This window comes from Chinchilla lanigera, unplaced genomic scaffold (assembly GCF_000276665.1).
Source record: "Chinchilla lanigera isolate Chin_1 unplaced genomic scaffold, ChiLan1.0 scaffold00027, whole genome shotgun sequence".
NCBI lineage: Eukaryota > Metazoa > Chordata > Mammalia > Rodentia > Chinchillidae > Chinchilla > Chinchilla lanigera.
In genome coordinates, this window is record NW_004955428.1 from 12,775,273 (window position 1) to 12,787,751 (window position 12,479).

At 48.1% G+C, this 12,479-nt stretch overlaps 1 protein-coding gene across 9 annotated transcripts in view; it reads right to left on the reverse strand.

The window, feature by feature from the left end:
- Jade1 (jade family PHD finger 1) overlaps positions 1-12,479 on the reverse strand; it is a 72,682-nt gene that overhangs the window by 12,644 nt on the left and 47,559 nt on the right. For all 9 annotated transcript variants that reach the window (XM_005386729.2, XM_005386728.2, XM_005386727.1 and 6 more), the window contains 5 exons: positions 12,223-12,410; positions 8,616-8,827; positions 5,584-5,751; positions 4,356-4,472; positions 441-962 (listed from right to left, as the gene is read on the reverse strand). In XM_005386729.2, the coding sequence (XP_005386786.1) occupies positions 441-962; positions 4,356-4,472; positions 5,584-5,751; positions 8,616-8,827; positions 12,223-12,410 (1,207 nt within the window). The remainder of the gene's footprint in view (positions 1-440; positions 963-4,355; positions 4,473-5,583; positions 5,752-8,615; positions 8,828-12,222; positions 12,411-12,479) is intronic.

Here is a 12,479-nt window from a genome sequence, read left to right on the forward strand (position 1 = left end):
AACAGCACCTCGTGTTCCCGCAGCTAAACAAGGGGTTTCCCTACCTCTGCCCCTCACCCATAAGTTAAATCCCCACTCTGGTTTTCAAACTTAGTCTGTAAACAATTCTGCGTCAACCGCTTGGTCATTTTCCTGGGGCTCAGATCCCTCCAATTCTAGAATGAAGGGAGACAAGAAGACACACCCCATCTGATGTTGCAGAAGAGTAAAGATATGGGAAAGTGTTTAAAGAAAAAAATCACAAAGAAGCCCCCCGCTCTGCGGTCTTGCACGTGTGCACATGAGTGTACCACCCAGTAACCAACACGACCTCATGCTGCGGTGCGGTGTGTACAGGGTCTGCGAGTAATGACTGGCTAGCGTTTCTTGCTCTGGGCAAGCGTTCGCCTCTTTGCATCTTCTTCTCTAAGTCACTATAAGGTGTCAGTGTCAATCATTACCCTCTCCAGGTCCTGCCGCAGGTGCGTGAACAGCTGCAGCCTCCTAAACAAGACATCCTGCTCCCGCTTGGCTAGATTGTCCTCTTCGTCTTTCTTTGGGGTGATCAGGGGCTTGTTGAAGTTGACCTTCCTCTTCAACTTCCAGTACTGGTACAGGAAATCCACTACTTCCTCAGGCAGCCGCAGGGCCCTGGCCACATCCAGCAGGTTGACGAAGGTGTAGAACTCATCCTCCAGCTGCTGCAGCTTCTGCTTGCGGACACTCACCCGGTGGGCCTCCTCCCGGTTCTGCTCGAGGCTGGCGAAGGGCTCCAGCGGGTCCCTGGGGGAACATGCCGGGGCTCCGTTCTCCTGCATGGCCCCCTGGCCAAGGCTCTCCTCAGGTTTCCTATGTGAGCTGTGCTTGGGGCAGTAGGACTTGAACTTGACTTCATCATTCTCGGCCAAGATGGTCTTCATTTCTAGGCCCCGGTCAAAAGCACAAGTCACATGGAAGGCTGTGCGGCAGTTCTTCACAGAGCACTAGGAAGCAAGCAGAGGAGAACAGAGGCCGTTATGGAACAGAAGCCTTTCCGTGCCAGGCCCCCCACACAGGCACAGTCTAGAGCCACACCGGAAGCGTGTCCCAAGACGACAACACTTGATGAGGGCTCACCCCGACAGAATCAAGAGAGGGAAGGCGGATTTGGAGGAACTCTTCAAACGAAAGCGCTCACAAAGCAGACCATCACTCTCAGAAGAGCACGCACACCCAAATCCCTCTCATGTCAGGCACGTTTACACAAAGGGCACTTGTAGATGAGGGGGCGAGACCCTCAAAAGAGCGCACTGGAAAGAACACACGCTCGATACACAGGGGATACTTGGAGGCATTATTTTGGATTTTCTCGTGGATTTGTGCTCTTTTACTGTTTATTCGAAAAGTCGAACAAGAATCTCCTCAGGACAGAGGAGTGCTGGTCAGTTTTTAAAGGAAATGTGGTGATTCACTCTGAACCCGCGCCAGGAAGGGTCCCAACACAAGTGGGAAAACCAGTGGTACACCTCCTTAGAGCAGAAGAAGGTGAAAGGAACAGGAGACTAGGCGAAGCCAGCCCAATGGGGAATCCCCACCAGGGAAGCTCTGCTGGACACAGAGGCCCTTGAGGGCCAGAGAGGCCCGAAGCACTGAGAGCCACACCTCGCAGCTGAAGGGTGGCGGCAGAGGCCTCAGAGACCACTTCCTGTGGGCCAAGGGAGGTCAGCGACAGCACTGCCCGAGCAGAGCTGCAATTTAGTGCCTTTGATCCAGAGACAAGCCCCTGGCCTAGCAGGAGCAAAGCAATTAACTTCTCCCTGTCTGATCTTGAGGAGCAAATCCCTGGGAGGAGGCTCCTCTTGGGGGCTGAAGCCAGACCCCTAAAAGCATCCCTGTACTGTGTGAGGCCAGATGATCCCCGGGGCACTCCAGGGCTGCAGAGAGTACCAGAACCCACTGGCTCGCAGCCAACTGCAAAGCTCTATTAAACTCACTCAAAAGACCCCGAATCACAGAGCCACGGATGGCAGGGGCAGGAGCGGGGCTTTTCCCCTCATCATTTCCTGTGGAAGAGGTGACTCAATGCCCAAAGTGACTCTGTATTAAAACTCCCGCCGCCTTCATTTCCCCATTGCAGCTACCTCGAGAACATGAACAAATCTATAAGCTTATCTAGAAATAACATCAATTCCAAAAAATGTGTGAACGCAGCTTTGGTGGCAGAACACACACATACACACCTGGCCACTATCGTTAAAAGACGAAGTAGTCCTCCCTCCCTCCTCCCTCCCTCGTATGCTCGGCCAAGGAGGAAGCAGAAGTGGGAACAGATGACTGAGACACTATCTGTGTTTGGCTTAGACTACACTTAACCCAAGCACTGTACCCTTAAAGAGAAAGGGCTGCAGCGGAATATTTATGCAGGACTTTGTGACGACGCCAAATGGCCTTCCTTTGGGTTTTCCTATTCAGGTTGACTCAGCAAACAGATGTTACAGAAACATAAACCAGAGCCCTCACAGCTGCAGACATTTCAGAGAAATTCTTTTAATAAAATCAATCCATTCTGTGCAGATATGAAAAATCATCAGCCTTCCTTGGCCTCCTCTCCTTCAAATTAATGTTCTGGGAAAAAGAGGTCAGTGGCAACAAAAAAGTCATTATATCAGCTCTCCTCAAAGCAGAAACAAAGCTCCCATTTGCCCACCTCTTTTAAACATCAGTTAAGGAGCAGGGTTGGTGTGTTCAGGGAAGGGCATAGATTCTACGCTCCAAAGAACACTGGCTAACGTGGAAGAAAACGATACCCATTCTCCTTGGTCCACCACAGCTTGTTTTGCACAAGTGAACACTTGTGTGCACACCCACATACGCACATGCACGCACACCACTCCAGTGCCTTTCTGTACTCCATTTGCCTTGACTAACCCAACTCTCAGGCCAGAGGTGTTTTCTGTTTTAAACAGACCCTATTTACACACAGTAAATGCTTGCTACTTCAAGGTTCCCAGCCAGATCCCACCAGCTGCCTCACGCCCCACCCTCCGAATATTTCTGTTACGTTTTAGATTCTCAAACACCAGTAGAAACAATAACAAAAGTAGAACAACTTGGCTTGTAAAAAAGAAAAAAAGAAGCAGAAATTTAACCAGGCACATTAGTGCACACCTGCAATCACAGCACTCTGAGAAGCTGAGAGACAGGATGGGCATAAGTTCAAGCCAAGGCTGGGCAACTCAGCAAGACCCTTTCTCCAAAAAAAAAGTTTTGTGTGGTGATGGGGCTTGAACCCAGGGCCTTGTGCGTGCAAGGCAAGAATTCTACCACTGAGCTACATCCCCAGCCCCCTATTTTTAAAAGTGCTGGAAATGTAGCTGAGAGTTACCATTTCCCCACAAAAAATTAACTAAATGTATTAGATAGATAGATACCACCAATCAAGGGCTTTGATACCTTACTATAATACTTATTCCAAAATATAAAGTGAATATAATGTACTAATATAGTCTCAAGTTTTTGCTATGCCAAAACAGTTGCTGTCTTACATCGACAGGGACCCTGACCCAAACAGTATCTCTTCTCCTATTCAACAAAGACACGGAGGCAGACAGGGTCTGAGGCCCGTGCGAGTCCATCCCAGAGGAAGAGCCAGGCTTGACCTTTAGGGCCAACACCACCACACCCACTTCAGGCCCCTCAAACATAACAATCTAGACAGCAATAATGTGAGGCTCAGAAATTAACGTCTCAGGCAGAGTTTTAGACAACACATACACACACAAAAAGCTGCCAGCAAGGATCTCCACAGTCTCCTTACACACCTCGTGACTTCGTATACTCCTCTGGATCTGGGCACGCAAACATAGGCAGGTGCACTGTGTGCGTGTTGCGTGCATGGGCGTGGGTGCATGTGCGCTGCCTGCCTTCTCCACGCACAAGCACACAGACACGCGCTCACAGGACCAGAAACAATGCACTATCTAGACTGTACTCAGATAGTAACAAATTATGCAAAGAACATCTGGGGCAGCACCTCTACCGGCTGCACCCCAAGGGCTCTCCCAGTGTGAAAGCCTGAGCATGCGCAGTACTGGGGACAGCTGCAGTCTCTGGAGGCAGCTCCAGAGGCAGGGCTGGGCGGTAGCTGCACACTGTGCATGCAGGTGGGAGGGTGGCCAACTCACGCACCAACTCAGGTCAAGGAGTCTGGGTTCTATAACAGTGCATACAATCTGCCTAGTGAAAATGGTCCGCAGCTAGGCTGGACTCATCCCTCAGAAACCTCTGAAGGGCTGTCACCACCTCACCTGCTTCCTCTGAGAGCTGCAGACCCTCCCTCATCCTAAGCCCTACAACCCAGGAAAGCAAAATGAAGCCACGCCTGCTCGGGTAATTACCTGGATGGAGGCCCCGAACTTCTCATTGCAGAGGCTACACACTAGAGCCCACCGGCTGCTGGGGATGTGAGATACCTTTGTGATGGGCTCCATCTTCTCTGGGCTGCCGATGCTCACCTAGAGGTCAAAAACAGCAAGACGTGTGGCACAGGCCAGCAGAGGCTGAACACGGACGTCAGACTCAGATCGGCTGCTGCCCACAGCTCGTCTGAGCAGCGGCAGGCAGTAGGGTGCAGAGCCCAGCCCCGTGTGACACACACATCCCTGTGTATAAAACACTCGGATAACCGAGTTTTCATTTCTCACTTACAAGTGTGGTGGCAGAGATGCATAATGCATTCTACAACACCTCTGATTCATGTGGAATTTGTCAAGAACAAGAGTCCGTCTTAAACAGTTAAATACGCTGTTATAAGAATGTACACATAGGGTGTTTTTAGTCTCTTCTCACTGAAGAAAACCATTCTCTTCAGTCAGAACACATGACTACATTCAAGCTGGAAACCTATCAAGGTAAGTAAGGCATCCTGTGTCTACGTTCGGCCTAGGTCACTGAACTGTAGCCTGTTAATACCAAACCACAAGATCAGGTTTTACCAAGACTCTAATCATAAAACCTCAATGCAAATCACCCTTAGATAATTTTCCTCAAGAGGAAAAATGCACCAAATCATATACCCAAAAAATGTTGGAATTTGAATCACAAATTGTATTTCTCATAGTGAGCCATGCAAATTAAATTAGTCAAGGTCTGGGACTTGAAATAAATTAGACCAGACCTGAAATTAAAAAGGTTGAGGCTCAGTAAGAATTTAAATAAAAATCGCAGAAGTGTGACCTGGAGCGCTGGCGCTCACAGCACAGTGGTGCTGCAGACATGGTTTGCTAAGTGCAAGGGTTCACGGGACGGCACAGCCACGCAGGCCACAGCCGTATGGGCTCCAGGTCTGCCCGAGGCAGGGTGATCAACGCAAGGGTCTGCAGTAACAATGTGCAGACACCACCCCTGGTCCAACACACTGCTTCATCCAGATGACTTTCCCACTGCTGTGCATCCCGTGGCAACCGGCAGCAGACTGGAGAGTCAGCTTAAGGGGGCACATCGGGTAGCAGCTAAAGTTGTCTTCTTACCCATCAGCTGAACACTGACTACTTAAGAACGGTTCCCCACTCACCTACCCAGCGCCCACGGCCTTCGGAGCTGAAGTGCTACCAAAACCACACTTACCTCAGGGATCCACAGGGCACAGCTGACGTGGACCCACTTGGTACCGCTGCGGGTGGGCTTCATAGCTCCACCCTTCTTGGGGCACAGCAAGCACTTTGGCTGAACCCCCAGAGCACATGTCCGGCACAGCCAACTGCCCTCTGGCACCTTGAGGATTCCATAGCAGGCCTGCAATGTCACAGCACATCCCCAAGGGAGAGGAAGAAAGAAAAAACAGGGTTTCCCACTTTATCTCCTAATTTCCAAACCCCTTAGAAAGATTCCCACAGACCCACAAAGACCCCCATCCACCAAGCTGTGCCTCTCTCCCCTTGGAAAAACACCAGGCAACCTCACAGAAGCACCCAGGAGGTATCTGGGCTTGGAAACACAAGCCACATTTAGTCAGCAGAGGGTGGTCCTGTGAACTACCTGAGGACAGGAAGGTTTTTGTTTGCTTGTTTGTTTTGTTGTCTTTTTGAGACAGGGTATCACTATGCACTTCAGGCTGCCTTAAACTCCCTTTGTAGCCCAGGCTGGCCTCAAACTCACAGCGATCCTCCTGCCTCAGCCTCCCGAGTCCTGGGATTATAGGCATGCACCTGATCTCAGAAGCTAAGCAGGTTCAGGCACGGTTAGTACTTGGAAGGGAGCACAGGAAATTTTAAAACAACTTGTTTTGCTGCAGGAAATCTGTCTACGCCAGGTATCTGCACACTGAGCAACAGCCTCAAACATACTGAGGTCCAGTGAAGCAGGCTGCTCCTTTGTGCTCTCCTGAGGGCAGAGGGCGACGGAGGGAGGGCAGACAACGCAGTGGGGCCCCCTCATTGTCGGGGCTGCGCCCCCTCTACCAACTAGACCCCAACACGGTCCCACGTGAGCACACAGACAAAGAAAGCGAGACATCCCAGACAAAGGAAGAATTTGGTCTCTAGCTGATATTTAAAACAAAGCCTGTTTTGCACAAGATGGCAAAATTACACAAGACAGCATAAACCGCAAAAATCAAGGCTTTTACAACTAAAGTAATTAAGACGACTTAAAGAGAGAAAAGGCAAATGTTAAATAAGCAGAGTGAAGAAACAAAACCACAATGGTACCAGAAGCACACTCAGAGCCTCTAAAACCAAACTGCTCAGAACTTTATCCTTAAGTGAACTGAAGTCAGGAAGCCCAGAGTCCCGGTGACATAGCTCTAATTCTTCAGACAGAAAAAACACAGCCGCCCTGCACTGAATGCCCAGGACACAAAGAGGAAACCACAAGGATGAGAGCTGAGCGAAGTAAAGGAACCCTGGGATCGGAGGCCGAGGAGCATGTGGCAGCCCATGAACAAGCCACTGTCAACAGACTTAAAGGGAAAACATTTAATGCTGCTAAATGACACTATTAAGGTTTCAAATACTAAAGGTCTGCATCAGGTATTCTAGAGAGTCGCCTTGAAAGAGGGAATTTCTTCCACTGGGAAAGCTGGGTTAAGCTAATGAAGTATACCATAAAGGATTTTGCAGAAGAAAAGAATCAAGGAAAAAAGACAATGTGACACAGCAGTAAGAAGAGAAGACTGGAGCGGAGAGGGGGTCTCCCCAGCCCGAGTGCCAGGGCCACTCCCCATCAATGCACTGTGAGGCTCTGGACAGCCCCACCCCAGCGCTGGTTAACTCACTTCTAAAGCAGAGTTCAGCTCTTCTGTAACAAGTAAAATGACAGGGAAAAGAATGAAAAGTCATCCAAGGAAATGAGAAACACCCGCAACAAAAAGCAACAATAGCAGTCTCACCACCCATGATCACAACACAACCAAACCACAAGAATTCTCCACTGCCCCAAGAAACTCCCTGGCTGGTTTGAGAATCCAGAGCTACAAAAATGAGCTTTAGTGTGACTCAAGCAAGAGATTATGGTCTCAAGTCTCCCTGTCACTATGAGCTGGGACAAGGCCACCCCTGGTGAAACCTTTGAACACAGGCAAACTACAAAAAGGTGACAATCAAGAAATTCCCTGAACAAACTTGAGTCTTCTGCCTGAGATCAGCCACACAACTACTCTATTCTGTTTTGTAAATGTGTTTTAAGGGCCAGGGTGGTAGCTCAACGGCACAGCGCCTGCCCAGCAAGTGAGGTCATGAATTCAATTCCCGGTACCACACACACAAAAAAAAGTGTTTTAAATCTCAGCACCATCAGGTAAATTCAAACCAAGTATCCCAGGATTGCCTTTTAAATCAGGAAAGCCTAGGTGGACACACAGCCTACACAAATCTATTACTTCATTGCTGCATTAGTAAATAAGCAAGAGACGAGGCACTGAGCCATCAGGAGCTTTTCAAATCACCCAGCGCCTGCCCTCACCAAGTCCTGCGGACTCCTTGGGAGGGGCAGCTTCCCCCTCCGTCAACACCTCCGTTTACAAACTTTCGCTAGCAATGTTACAGATTAAACTGTGACCCCAAAAGATATGCTGAAGTCCCAAACCCACCATCTCCGAAGGTGACCTTACTGAGAGACAGCCAGCGCCGATGCGATTAGTTAAGATGATCACACTACCCACACGACGGTCCTTCTACAGACAGACACCTGGGGCGAACACCATGCACAGGGAGGACAGCTGCAAGCCAGGAACACCAGAGACGGACCAAAGCCATCACAACCCACAGCTGGGGAGAACCACCCTCTGTGCTTCACACGGAGCCCGACCTTGATTTTCAGATTTTTAGCCTCCAGAACCACGAGGCAATGAACTTACACTGTTTTAAGGCACCCAGTTCGTGGCACTGTAGAACTAATACAGCAAACTAAACACCCTGTCAAGGGGTTTGTCAGCATTTTTAATTGGCCCCAGGGGCTCCAGGTAAAGGCAGCAAGACATACACCTGACTTGGTATGGACTTACAGGTGAGAAGGGTGTCTACAGGGTCATACTTCCTCCAACCGTGCGAGGCTGTGGGGAAAAGGGCCCGGGTGTGAAGCCGCCAGGGCTCAGGCAGCACATGCCTGCCGGCGGATGGGCCGTCTCAGCAGCTGCTTCCTCGCACTTGCTCCCCGCCTACCTGGTGCACGCAGATGTTGCACTTGTCACAGAACACCATCTCGTTGCCGTCCTCACCGTCGGGGGACTGGCAGACATCACAGACCACATCCTCGTCGTACTCGATCCCCAGGCCCTCCTCCGTCTCTATGGCATGGTTCATGTTATCATAGCATCGCTGCTCAAACTCCTCCAGGACTCTTTCCATGGTGTACTCATCTAGCTCAGGCATCCCTGGAGGACACAGCACAGAATCCACTTTAACAAATCAGCATTGAGGAATATTATAGTGAAACAATATCAGTTTACCTAAGTTGTAAAGAATTTACAAAAAAATAATCACTTTACCTTTGAGTACCCTGAATTTTCTGTTAAAAGCCTCTCGAAACCCTTCCCCAGAAAGACTCTCATGCAAGTCTGTCCCTTATGGTCAGGCACTGACGATGTAATAAATACAAAAATAAAAAATAAATCTCGCCTATAATCCCAGCACTCAGGAGGCTGAAGCAGAAAGATTGCCACAATTCGAGGCCAGCCTGGGCTACATAGCAAGTTCAAGGCCAGCCTGAACTACATAGCAAGACCCTGTCTCAAAAAAACAAGTACATAAATAAATTCAACGCTATTAAATACACACACTGTTAAGTCATTCCATGTTAGTACACATAACGATTAACATGTACGTACAGCCAGGGATAGAGCTCAGTGGCACAGCGCCTGCCTGGCAAGCACAAGGTCCTGAGTTTGATTTCTGGTACCAAAAAAAACCATGTACATGACTTTCAAAACCATCACCAAGTATATTATAGTTTGGGGTTTTTTGGTTTTGTTTTTTAGTTTCCTCTCGTAGTGCTTAACGTAGTGCTGTAAAAAGAGATTTCACTGTGAGCACCTGCATGTCTTTAACTGGCTTATTCTTCCTCGGTCTCTAAATCCCACAAAGTGGACATGCACAGTTAACCAGACACACAAAAGACCAACACAGGAAACGTCTGCGGCAAAGGAGACAGCTCACTGTGAATCAAACAAAATACATGCTTCTGAAGAGAATTCAGAAATTAAAAATTTAAAGTAATGTGATGCATTTACAGGCGAATGGGCTATTATGAGGCAGGGCCTAGTCGGAGGAAGTAGATGACGAGGAATGTTATCTTTGAAGGAGCATTCTTCTCAGGGCTCTTTCCCTCTCACTGGGCTTCCTGACTGCCTGAGAGGAACAGCTCTCTCCCACCACACCCTTCCACCATGCTGTATTTGCCTTGGAGCCGACCACAGACTGAAATGGCGAACCAAACAAATCTTTCTTACTTGAATTGTATGTGTTAGGTATCTTACTGCAGCAGCAGAAAGGTGACTGATACAGTGATTACCACAGTATTGCCTCATGGTGGAATAAGATTTATTTTCCTCTATTTGTGGATGTTTTCCAAACTTCCTAACAGTAAAAATACTTGTGCAGACAAGAAAACAACAGGTTTTTAAAAATACTCAAGATACCTATTTAAGTTGGAAAAAAATGGAAAGTTCATTACAGCCTACAACTTATATGCACTTTCATTAAAAAGCTATCAAATTAGCTTCCCATGTTTTTAAAAATTTAGAAGACACACTGAAAAGACACCAATAAGCCACAGACACATTCAAAATGCCACCTAATTATGAAACGTCTTCTCCACAGCTGGCACTTTTCATCAATTCTTCCTACCAATTTTAGAAATACCACTGACTTTGAAAATACTATACACTACACTTAACTTTTATAATTAAAAAGACCAACAGCAACCAAGTCAAACATCTTTAAGCGTGTTTAATTTATCTTATACAAATATATAACCTGTCAAAATATTCAATAGTACCTCTAAATCTGATTAATTAACTGGGGTGTGGGAAAAGGGAAGGGAAAGAAGGGGAAATTATGTATGTATGTATATACAGGATAGCTAACATAGTTGTACTACTGTCTTCTGCTGCGCTACAGAAAGGAACAGTTAATGATTACTTGTTTGATCAATATTGCATGTCTCTATTTGTTTTCCTGAGAAACCACTTTAAAGATATCAATACGTAATACAAGAACTATTAAGGGCTGGGGATTTAGCTCAGCGGCACAGTGCCTGCCTGGCAAGCGCAAGGTTGTGAGTTCAATTCCCGGTATCGGGGGGGAAAAAAAAAAAATCTATTGTTAATTTCATACAATTTTGTCTGTAACTCTGTATTGTTTGTATTGTTCTTATGCTACTTTGTAAAGGGATATCTGTTTATTCATGTTTTCCTTCTTTTATTTTTAAAATAAATAAGTAAATAAATAAATCTGATTAATTAGCCTAGTTATTATTTAAAGCATTCACAAAAGCCCAAGAGTCACTGAGCTGAGTCCTCTGACTTAGCATAGAACACCTAAAGTCAGTCAAGTGCATTATTCTAGTTTTAGGTTTTTGTTTTTGTGGTCCTGGGGATTGAACCTAGGGAGTTTTACCTCCAGCCCCTCTTCTACTTTGTTTGTTTACTTGTTTGTTTATTTGTTTGATTTTAGACACATTCTCACTATGCAGTTCAGGCTGGCCTTGAACTCACTATGTAGTCTAGGCTGGCCTCAACTGGCAGCAATCTTACTGCCTCAGCCTCCCAAGTGCTGGGATTACAGGAGTATGAGTTGCCCAGTCTAGCCTTGAATTTACCATCTTACTGTGCCAGCCTAAGCATCTGGGATTACAGGCATGCACCACCTCACCAACTCACTCAATTTACTAATCTTCATAAAGCTATAAACAAGGCAAAACTGTGTCAGCTATGAAACTACAATATAGTAGTACTCGGGTCCAAGAGCTCTCTAAAAACTTCTGATGAACGTATAAAACAGGCCTCTCTCTGGCCTGCCAGTGTTCTGGCCACTGACACCTTGAGCAAGGCCCTGACCAGGAGAAGGAAAAACTCAAAAGTCTTTTACCCTTCAGTGCTCTGAAGCCCACCACCACCAAACACCATGACCATCGAGCGCGAGATGGCACATGAGCGGCGCACGCCGCCACCCCCACCCTGCAGCGGGGCACACTGTGCAGCCACAGACACCCTTCCCATCCACAGCTGACCTTACCGCCGTGTTCGGCAAACCCTCAACCCTCAAGAATGCCCGGGCGAGGATAAACACATCAGAGGCACAAGCACTCGGGTCTGGAGCAGGACTTAGGAAAACGGCTGCCGTGCAAACACAGTGGGCGTGGCTGGAGTGGGTTCATTTGAAGAAATAAAGAGGCTACCACTGAGGAGGGAACCTCAATGGCATCACAGAAAAAACGTGAGAGAGGCCTGGATGCTTAATTTCTGTGAGCAGCATTCAGTTCCCTTAACTGAGAAGTGGGGGACAAGAAACCTAGGTGCCGCAGCCACAGGAACGCTGCCCCCAGGCCCACAGCACCACCTCCTGTCGGCCCCCTTCTGCGCTGTGAGCCACACTGGACTCTGGATCTGCCTGTCCTCCTGCCACAGCCACATGCACCGAGCCTGGAAGAGCCCGTGACTGAGACAACCGAAGCGGAGCTGAGCAGCGTGACCACGAGCAGAGCTCGGACCAGGCAGGCCGGACCCTCCTCAGCGTGAGGCAATGAAATGATGAACACGCATGCCCTCACCCATCTCCTTAAACTCTTCGTTGGTCAGTTCCAGCCACGCAGCGTCCATGTCATTGAGGTCATATCGACACACGCTGTCAGCCAGTGTCCGGATATCCACATAGCCCAACTCTGGAGGCTCGGAGCCCGAAGAGACGATGTATTTCTTGGGCCTGATGAACATGAGGGACTTCTCTTCAGACACAACCCTGGTTAACAAGAAAACAAAGCGGCCCGATCACCCCTTCTACCTCATTCAGTGAAGTGTCAGAGAGTCC